Source organism: Bactrocera neohumeralis, chromosome 4, assembly GCF_024586455.1.
Source record: "Bactrocera neohumeralis isolate Rockhampton chromosome 4, APGP_CSIRO_Bneo_wtdbg2-racon-allhic-juicebox.fasta_v2, whole genome shotgun sequence".
Lineage (NCBI taxonomy): Eukaryota > Metazoa > Arthropoda > Insecta > Diptera > Tephritidae > Bactrocera > Bactrocera neohumeralis.
Window position 1 is genome coordinate 52,252,645 of NC_065921.1, and position 14,430 is coordinate 52,267,074.

At 38.9% G+C, this 14,430-nt stretch overlaps 1 protein-coding gene across 1 annotated transcript; it reads left to right on the forward strand.

Annotated features, from left to right (window-relative positions):
• The first annotated feature begins 464 nt into the window (after positions 1 to 464).
• On the forward strand, positions 465 to 1,571 carry LOC126755753 (tigger transposable element-derived protein 4-like). Its single transcript, XM_050468492.1, has one exon. It carries the CDS (start codon positions 465 to 467, stop codon positions 1,569 to 1,571), a length of 1,107 nt encoding a protein of 368 aa, XP_050324449.1.
• Positions 1,572 to 14,430: the final 12,859 nt, after the last annotated feature.

Sequence of the window (14,430 nt, forward strand, 5' to 3'; positions counted from 1 at the left end):
ATATAATGACTTCGCTTACAGTGACATGTCGCTTATTATGACCCATTTTTAATAAATTATGTCCGGTTAGAATGACTGACATGATTCTTTACACCTCCGGCAATGTTCGTTGTTTCCCGACGCCGTTCGGCACGTGGCTCGTTTTTGTTTTGAGTCTCAGTAAGTAATTGACGCTTGAAGGTTACGCATTGTTTTTTGTTTGTTACTGTGAAAAAATGTTATCACAACGACGTAAAGCATTTACAATTGAGGAGAAAGGTGCCATAATATGCAGATTAGAAAATGGAGAATCTAACTCATGTCTCGCAAAGGAATTTGGGGTGGGTCATTCGACAATCTCAATGATTTTTAAAAACAAGAACCGCATTAAGCAATCGTTCAATTCAAATGTTTTGAAACCGAAGAGGCTTCGAAAATCACGACAAGAAAATGTTGATCAAGCGTTAATTCAGTGGTTTAAAAACATGAGAAACAGAGGAATACCTGTCAGCGGCCCTATGCTACAGGAAAAGGCAAATGGTTTTGCCGCGCGTTTTGGTATTCTCGACTTCAATTGTTCTGCAAGCTGGATCAGTCGTTTTAAAGTTCGACATAACATTGTGGCGGGAAAAATTGTCGGTGAATCTTCGTCTGTTGATCAAAATTCAACAACAAACTGGTTGATAACTGTGTGGCCGAATTTACGAAGACAATTTTCTGATGATGAGATATTTAATGCTGATGAAACTGGACTTTTTTATAAATTAATGCCGGATAAAACTTTAAAATTTAAAGGTGAAAATTGTAGTGGAGGTGAGTTGTCGAAAGATAGAATAACTGTCATGGTAGCAGCTAATATGAGTGGCACAGAGAAAAAGAAATTGCTCATTATTGGAAAGTCACAAAAACCAAGATGTTTTACAAGTGTCAAATCATTACCTGTCGATTATGCTAACAATTGTAAAGCTTGGATGACGTCAGAACTTTTTGAAAAATGGCTTCGTGATTGGGATCGTGATTTGGTGAAGAAGAAGAAAAAGATTCTATTGCTGGTTGATAATTGCCCAGCGCATCCAAATGTTACTGATTTAAAGTCTATAACACTTGCTTTCCTTCCGCCGAATACAACATCAGTACTACAGCCATTGGATCAGGGAATAATACGATCACTCAAAACGAATTTTAGGAAGAACCTTGTGCTCAAAATGATTAACTGTCTTGATGCTAATGAAAACAACTCTTCTACAAAAATAACGGTGCTAGATGCAATTCTGATGGTTAATGATGCCTGGAATAAAATGTCACAAAGTACCATTCGTAACTGTTTCAAACATGCAGGATTCATTGAAAGCCACGACGGTTTACCTATTCAAATATCAGAACATGAATTCGATGAAGAAGATGACATTCCTTTATCTTTGTGGTCACGAAACCTAAATTCAGATTCTTTAGCAGCACCGGAAATGTGGGAAGATTATGTTGACGTCGATAGCGCTCTCCTCACATCCGAAGAACCCACCGATGAAAATATCGTACAGAACATTAAGAAACAACTCGAAAGTGATGGGGAAGAAACAACTCGAAAGCATTAAATTAAAGAAGGAAAGTGATGGGGAAGAGTCGAGGAAGAACCATTACCTACCGCAGAAGAGGCATTAAATGCTGCAGAATTATTATCACGATTTGTTCACAGCAATATTGAAAATGATAATTTGACCATAGCTATGTCTTTTATACACAATAGTATTAGAGACTGTTTTTACAATAAAATGAAAAAACAAAAGCAGACAAAAATTACAGATTACTTACAGTAAAAAATGCACTTGTATGTGTTATATTGTGCTAATTATGTGCAATTTTGATTTTGATTTAATATATATGTATACATATTTATTTAATATATTTCTGCATTAAAATACTTAAGTACATACATATTTACATAAAAAAAGTTTTTCATTTCACAAAACGCTTTGTATGACGTCCGCTTATTATGACGTGTTTGTCAATTCCTTTCAATGTCATAATAAACGGATTCTACTGTACATACTTACCCCTTTTTGTATACGAATTAATAATTTATGCTGTAATTACTATATGATGTGTATGAGCCGGTCGTCGGACACGGCAATAATTACACTAGTTGTATGTTTTGCAAATATACTTTATTGGCCAGGCCCATGTGCTCCGGCTTATGCTCAACTTAAATCTAACCTAGCCCAAAACCTAACATAACCATTAACAGTGGTGCCGCTTCATACAAGCCGCGGCAAAAAATATAAGGAATCGAGGTAGGGCTTTTAAATTTGGCACACATCTCTCATATTGCCAAATTAGATGAAAAAAAAAGTTTGTTAAAATCCGCCCACAACCACGCCCACATCCCATATAACACAAAAATCAAAAATCATCCTACAGTAACAAAATTTTCTACAGTGTAATATTTTGTAAATATAAGCTTGTCCAGAAAAAATAAAGCAAATCCGCCCACAATTACGCCCATCTCCCATATAATATAATCACAAAAGTTGCAATATTTTCGCTGTTATCACAGCTAGACTGTTAAAAATTGTCAAACGGATTTGAATCAATAAAAACTATTATTTCTCTAAAAATGAAACAAGTCCGCCCACAACTACGCCCACCTCCCATATGACATAACCAATAAATATTCAAAAATGATCATATATTATTAATTATTTATTCAACAAGTAATTTTTTAACATCATCGTCCAATTCTAAAGTTTTATTTTTGGGATTTGTTCTGAAACCATCTTTCATTTTGATTTAAAAATAATTGTTTGGTACGACTTGACTTTTGCCATTTTTGTTTAAAACGCGGGATAAAAGTTTTGTTGATACATTTTTTAAACACTTCTAAATCATTGCTTGATAAATCACTATAATTTGTTGATATGATTTCTAAGTAAATTTTCATCATTATTGCAGTCAATATAAATTTCTGCAATATCACAATATTTTATTTCTTTTGCCATTTCAAAATTTCGTGTTTTGTTAATTTTTTTTCACCCGTTTGCACTTCTCTCGGCATCACATACGACACATACGAACGCCAAACCCTTTGACGGTTTTACTATACTGACCTAGTACCATCACCCTGACTTGGAATTTCTCACCCCCCCAGATTAGCTGTTGTACTATGTAATTAGTTCAAATAATATAATGCATCTAAACTAGTATTTTGTTGTTGTTGTATAACGAGAGACAACTCCAAAAAATAACAACAAAGCAACAAACCGAACAATCAAAAACACAAACAAAACAACGAAGCAGGCAAAAAAACAAAGCAGCGAAGCAGGCAAAAAAAAAACAAAGCAACGAATCAAGCAAACAAACAACGCAGTTGCAGTTGCAGTAGATTAAAATGCTAATTACTCATGAATTGGCAGCTAATTGCAGCTGATTTTTTTTTCTATCGATTAAGGAGATTTTATAGTTTATTTTGTGTAAGTGGCTAACCTGCGCGCTCCTGCGCACAATAGTTATATTCTGTTGAAGTTGTGAAATATATGATTTTTTTGGACCATGAAAAAACATCATATTAAAAAAATCTTGAAAAAGAAAGTATACATTTGATGATGTAAATCACATCTATAACATTGGTTTTAATAAATAAAAACTTTACAATTGATATTTTATCGTTAACTTTTGAGTTTTAACCTTTGCAATATTCATCACATTTTTCTGAGTAACTTTGCGTTGATACTTTGTTGGACTTTGAAGCTCTCCCAACAAAAAACCCAAGTATTCGGATAATGTTATTTGATTAGTTCTTAGCTTAAATTGAAAAGATGGTACAAATTTGGAATGATAAAAAAAATCCTTTTTTTCCGCTCTGGCGCCACTGTGTGTCGTTGCTTTAGTGGCGGTCGTTGCCCACACAATCTGCTGATGCGGCAAGATGTTGTATTAGCCTCACCACATTCGTACCCAACTGGAAATTGGTCATTATGTGTTAACTACTCCCCCCTTCGAAACACGATCGTCCTCGTTCGTTGCCATATCTTTCACTACCAGGTTGATCTCGTGTATGGCTCGTGTTTTCTTCTTGTACTGCCAGAGAAAAGCGAGGCCAGTGATCAACGCAGCTACTCCCAGACCCAGGATGAAAGCAAGTGTCCGGCTCGTGACGGTCGTTAGTTCTTCTTTAATTTCGTCAATGGTTTGTAGATTTTGATTGTTGAGGCGGTGAAGGTAAGGCAAACTCAAAATGGTCTCATGGCCAGTGATGTTCAGCAGGGGTGAAGCAGCAATACCTGGAGTCTTTTCCAGCCTGCTCATTCTGTTAACGTACTTAGTACTTAGTACCGTTCAGGAACACAACGTCCTCGAAAGCGACGAGATACGTGCCACTTACATTTCTCTCAGGTGTTTCATCAATGGCGATTCTGGTTGGGCTGTCGTTAATGGTTATACTCCATCGTCAACTATGTTGTATTTGTAGTTAATCTGCAGAACGTTGAAGGTGTTGCTTCACAGTTGTTGACCGCCAAAATTGTTACAATGCAGCACGATGCTGTGTACCACCGGATATTTGATTATAAAATGAATTACATCATTGCGCTGAATAACTTTAACGGTTGACATTTCCATTAGTTCAGTGATTGCTATATCTGTGATTGGCCCAACCAATATGGATTTCAAATCGTCATCAATGATTACTGCAGAACATTGTATTTTAATTTCCGTGATCATAATCTTATTTCGAGTAAGTAAAATTTCAAAAAGGTGCGCCGTATCGATTTTTTCTTTCTTCGCTTCTTTGAGGAGTTCATGTACCGTACTAGTTAGTGCGTGAATCTGTTCCTGTGTCTTTGTGTTAATCACTACCATTCCGCTCTTGCACTCGACCACTGTGTTTTCGTCAGAAAGTCTAGGCTTCTCGCCATTCTATGATGTACGCTTATAGCGGCTAGTAATGTTCTAACATGTCCATTGTCAGTCTCTAGCAACTTTCTCAAGTGCGACTGCGGGAACAGGTCCGTCATGTTGGCAGTTTCGTCTGTCATGCGCATAAGCTCGGTCAAATTAGTTGAGTGCCTCAGGTAATTGTATTCGTTCCAGTATTCCGTTAATTTGGCTGCCGCTATCATGAAAGTGAGATGTATTGTGATTGAAAACCTAAAGAAGCAATATAAGGTGATTAGAAATTAATGTCGTCATTTTCTAAGGCTAAGTACTTTATCTAAAGTTGTCCTTATGGACTATCCTTCCATTTATTAAGACTGTTGTCCCCAGATCTGCCTCTACTCTCCTCTCCTCACACAAGGGGGTTAACTTGTTCATTAACCTTCTATTAGTTTTTACCATTACCTTTTCCCCCACTTCAAAGACCCTGTTCTGCCTTGACGGGTTATTTCTATAGAGCTGAGCCTGTTGTGCTTGTTCAATTTTACCTTTCACTTCCTTTCGGAATTCTTCGGTTGAGGCGTATATTACCTCAATAGGCTCTTTATTTGTGACCGAGTGTATTGTTCGGTTGTATTCAATGGTAGCTAGAGTGATCAGGTCCATTGTATCGCTCATTCTTCTTTCAAGTTTAAGGCACCTAGCAATTTCTACCACGGTACTGTGAAACTTCTCTACCTGTCCGTTGGAAGTACTGTGGAGAGGGGGAGCGTTTACTATATCAATCCCATATTGGTTCTTCAACAGAGTCACAATGGTGTCCGAGTTGAAGGACGCTTCATTATCACAATAAATAGTTTTTGTTCCTGGGAAGAAATTAATCAACTGGAGGATGGGTATTTTTACATCCGTTATTGTCCGCGACGGTATCGGTTAAACTACTGCAAATTTAGAGAATTTATCAACACAATATAAAAAATTCTTCTTGTCTGTGGCGAAAATATCTATATGTGGCATTTCACCTGCGTATGATGGAATCGGCGTAACGCCGAGTTCCTGCTTACTAGGGTGTCGATCGTATTTGGCTTTCGTGTAGCTTCGACCGTGTAGGTCAGTGACAATTCACTGTGAACTGTCGCCGCGTCAGATTTGAGTTCGCTCTCCAACACATTTATGTTCTGCCGGGAGAGAGCATCTGCGACAGAGTTTTCCTTACCACGTTTATAATAAATTTTAGCATTATGTTCGTCTATGAATGCTTTCCACCGTTTTATCTTTGCATTTGGGTTCTTATCAGAAACCGCAAACATTAGAGGCTGGTGGTCTGTATAGATGTTGATATCCCTAGTTCCGTAGAGATAATTTTGAAGTTTCCCTAAAGCCCATACTATGGCCAGTAATTCTCTTTCATTTGTTGCATAATGCATTTCCCTATCTTTCAGCGCTCTTGAAATCATTGTAATGGGTTTACCATTCTGCGAGAGGACTGCGCCAATGCCGTTAGCGGAGGCGTCTGTCGTTAGGTCAAATGGTTTTTTAAAATCTGCATACATTAAGATGACATCTTCGGATGCCAGGATGTTTCTTAATCTTTCGAAGGCATTGCGTTGCGCTTCACTAAAATCAATGGGTACCCTTCTAGACTTGTGTTTACTTACTGAGCCATTTTCACCTTTTAGGATCTCAGTTAGAGGTCTTGATATGGAGGCGAAATCCTTTACGAAACACTTATAATAGCTTGCTAGCCCTAGAAAGGATCTAAGGCTGAACAAATCCTTAGGTTCAAGATATTCCTGAACGGCTTTGACCTTTGCGGGGTCAGTTTTTGCCCCACCTCTTGTTAATATTGTAAGGCTCCGAAAAGCAAGGATGGTACTTTGCTCCCCGAAAATGAATTGATAACACTTATTTAACATATTATTTATTTAGTGAAAAAGTTAATAATGAAATTGAAAGATATATTAATATTAAGTTAGAGTTATGTCGAACTCGTGCGCGTGGATATCTATTCGTGTCGCGGTGCTGCAATCAACTCGCTTGACAGTCGAGGAGAGGGTTGCCACCCTTACAGTTCGGCCTTTCCTGAAACTTCAGAGCGACCTCGCTCCGCTGCCGATGGATCTTCGCTAATTTCAACATCGCTGGTTTCGTCGTCATCATACATTTGTGGTAACGAGCACCACGGTTTCATTTTATCGCTAGCGTATACGGAGGAGTATTGGCGTTGCGTTCGTTGGGACCCAGGAATATCCTGCACCACTTAACGATCATGGTTTAGTACTTGGGTAATTTCAAATGGGCCTTTGTACCGTGGTTCCAATTTGCCTGACGAACCTGTACTTGGCGCCTCATGTTCGACGACAACCAAATCGTTGATGCTATATTTGGTTGGTGATGCGTGGTTTTGATCGAATCGTTGTTTAGCTTTGAAGCGTTCTTCTTTTGTACGTTCTGCTGCTGCCGCTCAGAGTTTGTCTAAATTATCGTATGATATATCGTCGTGTTGCATTACAAGGACGATCTTATTTTGGAGTATATCGCGTGGTTGAAAACCGAAGAGTAACTCTTGAGGTGTTCGCGACGTTGTCTTATTTCACATACTGTTGATTGACCACTGGATGGTTCGAAGCGATTCATCCCAGCATTTATCGTTGTTTACTGATGGTAAGAGCATTGATAGAATGGTTCGATTACAACGCTCGACCATTCCATTAGCTCGAGGTGTTCTCACAGCATTAGAGATGTGGTTAATGTTGTTCTCCTTACAAAACCGCTCAAAGTCTTTGGAGGTATACGCCGTCCCACGATCAGATATGATACGTTCGGGCATACCCAAGAAGCTGCTAATTTCGTTGAATACGTCGATAACGTGTTTTGTCGCTGTACTTTTAACCGCCCGTATGACAACAAAGCGTGTAAATGCGTCGATTATAACAAGTATGTGCTCGTTGCGTTTTGCGCTCTTCGGAAATGGACCAAGGTGATCCACATGTACGGTTCTAAATGGAATAGGCTATACATCGCCAACGTGAAGCTCGCCTTCTTTTTTGCCACCAGGAGTTTTGTTGTAAGCACATTCGATACATGATTTAATATACGACTTTACGAAATTTCGCATACGAGCAAACCACATATGCTCACCTATACGTTGGAGAGTTTTATCTAAACCGAGATGTCCAGCTTTGTCATGCGCATTGTGCACAACTTGCCAGCGTAAAGCTTTTGGAACTACCCAGGCGCGTCTTCCATTAACTACTTTGAACAACCTACCGTTTTTGAGGGTAAAATCTTTCATTGTAGCTTTATCGCCTCGCCGTATTTTGTCGACTATTTCTCTGGTGTGTTCATCCTGCAACTGCATGCCAAACAGCCAATCTTCTTCAGAAATCTGTACCTTGTCGGTTCGTAGCGATGCTGTTTCAATTTCGTGTGATGCTTCAACAGGAAAACGACTTAATGCATCTACATGCGCCATTCGCAGCCCACTACGATGGTCAATTTCAAGATCATAGTCCTGAATACGCACCCCACCTAGCGATTCGCGGCACTAGCTCACGTTTCTTCATTGTTGTTTTTATAGCGTTGCAGTCAGTAATCAATTTTATTTTTTTACCGTAAATATAGTATCTAAATCTTACGATGGATTCGACAACCGCGAGCGTTTCCAGTTCGTAGCTATGATAATGTTTTTCCGCGTTCGTAGTCGCGCGACTGTAGTATATGAGTAGTAGTTTCCAGTCTTCGTTTTCTTTTTGCAATTGAACGCCGGCCAGACCGATCGAACTCGCGTCAGTATGTACTTGTTGTTGTGCATCAACCCGGAATGCAGTCATCACTGGTCGAGACGCTAAAATTGTTTTCAGTTTATTAAACGCACTTTCTTGATCTTCTGCCCATATGAATGGTTCGTTTTTATGAAGTAAACGATTTAGCGGGGCGGCTATCAACACATAGGCTGGCACAAATTTACGAAAGTACCCGCTCAGGCCGAGAAACTGCCGAACTTCGACTACACTTGTTGGCGTTTTGTAATCTCGTATCGAAAGGGTTTTAACTAGTCCTGGCGCAATACCGTCAGGTGTTAACTCATGACCCAGAAATTGTATACTGTTTTTCAAAAACTCGCATTTTTGTATATTTAACGTTACGTTTGCGTCGCGAAGAGCATTCAACACTCGATGTAATTTTTCATACATTTCGTTTACCGTTTGACTTCCGATTAATATATCGTCCATATAGCTCATCATATCTCTTAACACGCTCTTTAATTTTGGCAATTAATCGCGAAAATACGACTGGCGCATTTTTAAGTCCAAAGGGCATTCGTTTAAATTCGAACAACCCTTCCGTTGTTTCGAAAGCAGTATATTTTCGACTATCTTTCGCATTCGGTATTTGGTAATACCCACTATTTAAGTCGAGCACAGTAAAATACACGTATTGCTTTGCGATTTGCAACTGTTCCTCAATGTTTGGCATTGGAAAAACTTCTTTACGCATATGTAGATTCAATCGTCTGAAATCAACGCATTAACGCTCACTACCGTTTTTCTTTTTAACTAGAATCATTGGATTCGCATATTCAGAATTTGATTTTGTAATAATATTACACGCTAATAGTTCGTTAATCATTTCCGCGACGATTTTCTTTTTAGGTTCAGGAACCCGAAATGGTTTCTGCGCGATACGAACGTCAGTATCAAGATCTATGGACATCTCCACTAAATCGGTTTTGCCTTTTTTATGCATGTTTATTGCAAAAATATCACCGTAACTATTCAACAGTTCAACTAAAGCATTTTTAGCACTTAACTCGCTTACACCGCCATTTATATCATCGATAGTAAATTTACTATCGCTTGCAAAAGTTATACGATCATCTACAATAACAGCCCGCATATCATTAAAAAGGTCTTGGCCCAGCAGTAGATCTGCTGTTAAGAAATGATCATCTACGACATATAATATAACGTCCCGCTTTAGGTTTTCAATTTGTATTTGTACACGAATTTTCGCGTGGGCGTATGTAATACCACCACAAAACCCACTTATTTTTAATGCGCATTTTTCTTGTTCATATTTTAAGTTATTTGCTACCGTAGCTCTGACCCTGCAGCACTCACTACCCGTATCAATAAATGCCATTAATTGTTGACCGTTTACAACAACACATTGCTCAAAAATGTTATTCGTTATTGTTTCTCGCGCTATATTCGTTTTTCTCACTACGGTTTTCTTTTTCCCGCAATTTTCCGGTTCACTTTTAGGATGCACTTTATCACAATCATTGCATCTTCGCCTGCGTTGTGGTTTAGGACATTTACTCGAAAAATGTCCTTTTTCTTGGCAATTATAACAAATTACTTGCTTATTTATATCGCTAACACTTACGCTTTTCTCACTTTTAATGTGTTTCTCATATTTACCCTTCGTTCCAATTGGAATACAATTTGTCTGTCGAATTGAGCCAAATTTTCGCGGCGCCTTTGAGTCGACTATAAACAGCCAACAACAAACACTTTTCTTCCCACTTATAGGCACTCATAGCACCATTAACTCTATCTACAAACTGCTCAACCGTGATTGACGATTCGGATGTTGGATCGAAGTCTGGTATTGTTTCTGCAATTTCTTTTGCAGAATAATTAATTTTAGTTTAGTAGTTGATTCTAAACGTGCTTGTTCCGCAAACGAATTTAAGTTACTCACGTTATATCGGTGTCGTATTCGAATTAGACTGCATCAGCTGCAGCACCGAGGTAAACATTTCGCGCAACTCATTTATTTGATCTTGCACATTCGTCTGTGTAGATTCTATCACGTCCGCACCAACCGCTTCACTTATAGCATTGACAGACGGCAGCGTTAAACCAGATTAATTGCATTTTTCGGGACTAGTTCAGGAGTTACCACAGCTAACTCCGTTGCTGAATCCAAAAATAACTCTCAAAATTTTAGGGAGTTTGTGAGATTTTCGTTGGCAACATTGTTAAAAATGGCCAATTTTCATCTATTGTGAATGATATACAAGCAACCCTGACAGCTGTTTATCAAATTCTCAATATAATATCAATAAAACTTCTATGTTATGTTGCAGTTTTAAAAATAATGTGTTGATATGCTTTTGTAATAAAAAATGGTTTGGTAAAAATTGGTCGGCTAACAACCGTAATGTTTATCTTCTATCAATTTTCATTGAAAATATTATAAAAAGGACAATGAGCTGTTTATGAGAGTTTCAAACTCGCATAGCTGCCGTCTGTCACCTACAAATTTGGATCTGATTAAGTGCACAGTTAATCCGGATTAACGCTGCCGTCTGTCAAGGCTATTAGTCGCAAAATTAGTTCATTTTTATGAACTTCCGTTTCTAAACCTCTTTCGCTAAGTAATTCTTTTATTTCAGATAATTTCAGACTACTGATTTTCACTACCGCCATTTTGATTATTTACGTTTGTTCGATTGTGTGTGTTTTGCACAGAATTCTAATTAGAATCAAGTCATTTTATTTTGTTCATTAAAGTCGAACGTTGTCGTTACACTTACGCTTACATGTTTTCGCTACCGTTCAGGGATATAACTCGATTATCCCTTTTTCGCTAATGGACAATTAACGTTCTGTCCACTGTATTTGAATTCAACGTTCAACAAAATACTGCTCGCGAAATTTCACAGTCTTATGCGCAGACTCATCCCCTTCTGACCTGTAAGGCTCCGAAAGGCTAGGATGGTATTTTGCTCCCCGAAAATGAAAAGATAACACTTATTTAACAAATTATTTATTTAATAGAAAAGTTAATAATGAAATTGTAAGATATATTAATATTAAGTTATAGTTATGTCGAACTCGTGCGCGTGGATATTTATTCGTGTCGCGGTGTTGCAATCAACTCGCTTGACAGTCGAGGAGAGGGTTGCCACCCTTACACTATGAAACCGAGATATTCCACACTTGTTTTAAAAAAATGTGTTTTTTCTCGTGACACTTTCATGTTGGCTTCACACAGTTTTTCCAAAACCCAATTTATATGTTTACATGCTCCGATTCATTTTCGGAAAAAATTATGACGTCATCGACGTAAACATAGCATGATTTGCCAATTTGTTCGCGTAATCGACAAAACTCATATTTTCCACCGTTAACGGAAAAAGACGTTTTCTCGCGATCCTGCTCGGCGAGGACAATCTGATGGTAGCCTGACTTTAAATCTAAAGTCGTAAAGTACTTGGCTTTCCCTAAATTTGCCAGAATCATTGAAATATTCGGCATTGGGTACTTATCGGCAATAGTGCGCTCGTTGAGCTTCCTAAAATCAATAACCAGACGTTTGTTTTTGTTGCCTAACTCGTCGTAACCCTTTTTATCTACGACCCAGGTTGGGTTATTGTAAGGGGACCTTGATGGTCTAATGATTTTATTGCGTAGCAATTCTCTTATTTCCTTTTCGACAAAATCTGCTACTCCCATTGGGTGAGGGTACAACTTCGAATAAATAGGCTCGTTATCTTTGGTTCGGATCGTGGCCACAACCGAAGTGTTAAATGGCAACAGCTCGTTAGAGTCTGCGAATGCCTTAATTCTTTTCAGGATCATTTTTTTAAATTCTGTCTTCACTGAACTTGGTACCTGTATGTCGTTGACATTTGTAAAGTTAACGTTGCTGCACTTATGATATTGCAGATCATCTGACATGGTACCATAATTTATTTTGCCTCCGTCTAAGTCAATAGTCGCGCCCACCTGCGTTAGCAGGTCAAGGCCTATGATTCCGTCGAACAGTGTTAGACTATCCAACACAAAGAATGGGGATGTTACCCCGAAAATATTTATCAGGCATTTCTGTTTGATTTTATTGGACCCATAGATAGAGTTCACATTAAACGGGGAGTCTACCGGCTTTACGCCTTTATGCTCCTTTACGGACCTGACATAATTTTTTGCCGCCCCCGTGTCAATTAAAAACCTTAGTGTTTTCCCAGCCAACGTCCGCTCAAGGAACGGTAGCCGGGAGTGGCCTCTAAAAAATTAATAGTGTATCTTTCTTAGTCAACCCCATTTTCATTGTCTACCTCTGCTACTGCCGCTGCGGCAGCAACCTCATACGCTTGGAAATCCTGATCAAAATCCGAATGATTCAAATTGTTGATCCTTTGACGCCTAAAATCTGTCATACGCTCTGAATTATTCTGTCTCTTATTTCCCTGAACGGGAGCATTGTGAATACCGGCAGCTTGTGCCTGTTGGTATTCCGTTGGGTGCCTAAATTTAAACGAACTAGGATCGACGTCCATAGGTTCGGGGCCTCTACCATGAAAATCCCTATCATTTTCGCGTTGCCTAAATGACAAAGCCTTTCCTGCATTATTTCTGCCCTGACTCTTGAAGTAGTGTGGATTTTTTGCGTGATTGGCATCACCGCCACTATTCGGTGAATAATTATTTTGCCGCCGAGTTTGGGATTTTTGACCCCCTGACTTTTGAGCTCTCTCTTCGGCATTTTTTGCGTAAGTTGCCGCGAACATGTACCTATCGTGACTTGACTTGGCCTCGCGGGCTAGTGCCAAGGCACTTGGTAGATCCTTTGGCCCAGCTGGGAATACAGACTGGTGTAGGGGTCTTTTTAAACCCGATACGAACGTGTTTAGGGCATCACATCTAAATTTTTCATTTAGGACAGCTGCATCATATGTCATAAGCGTTTTATTTATTATGAGGGTCAGTTTCCTTTCTATCTCATCATAGTACTGTGACAAGCTCAAATCGCCCAGACGCAAAGTATCTAACTCTTGTTGGAGAATGCGCACTGGAGTTTTGTCAGCGTAGGTGAGGTCTAATTGCGCCACAATGGCCTTAAAATTTAAAACTGTGTTAAATGAAACCAGTATATTATTCGCTGAACCCCTAATCTTATTCCAAATAATACCTACTGCCTCGTAATGCTTTACGCTGCCTTCATAAGGTTCGAATAATTTGTAGGTGGCCATCGCTGCCTGTCTCCACGAAATATATTCCTCTTGTTTACCATCAAACTCTGGCAATGACTTGACGAGGTCTAACGTCTGACTACACGATTTTCCCTGCACTATCGCAATTTTCTGGTAGCTTTCTACTTCAGGGGTCGTGACCCTCATTGCACTCATCTCGTTCCTAACTTCACTAATTTTTTCCATCAGTAACCTGTTTCCATTGAGCGGCTTGTGCCGCCAATGCGGCTCTAACACCACATATACCTGTCTTGCGTCCATACCACTGTTTCCACTACGTCTGCCACACGTAACCTGCTAGTATGGTTTATCAATTCCTGCACTGAGTTATCGTAAAGCTCGTTATCGTAAAGGGGGTGGCTCATTAGACCCTGAACAAACTAACACACACAAGTATTTTTTCACTCAAACACGGCACAATCGTTAACGGCCACCAAAACAATAAAAAATAAAGAAAAGATCACTTCACTCTTTATATAATGCTGCTTTATTAATTTCAGAAATGATGACGATTGGCTGTGCCATTCACTTACATGATTTTTCAATAAATATGGTAATTCCGTTGCTCTGTGGCTGGGTTGTTGATTGTTGATCGCTAA

Excerpts from the sequence above, each read along its gene's own strand:
- LOC126755753 (XM_050468492.1), top strand. The coding sequence starts at position 465 with ATGAGAAACAGAGGAATACCTGTCAGCGGCCCTATGCTACAGGAAAAG.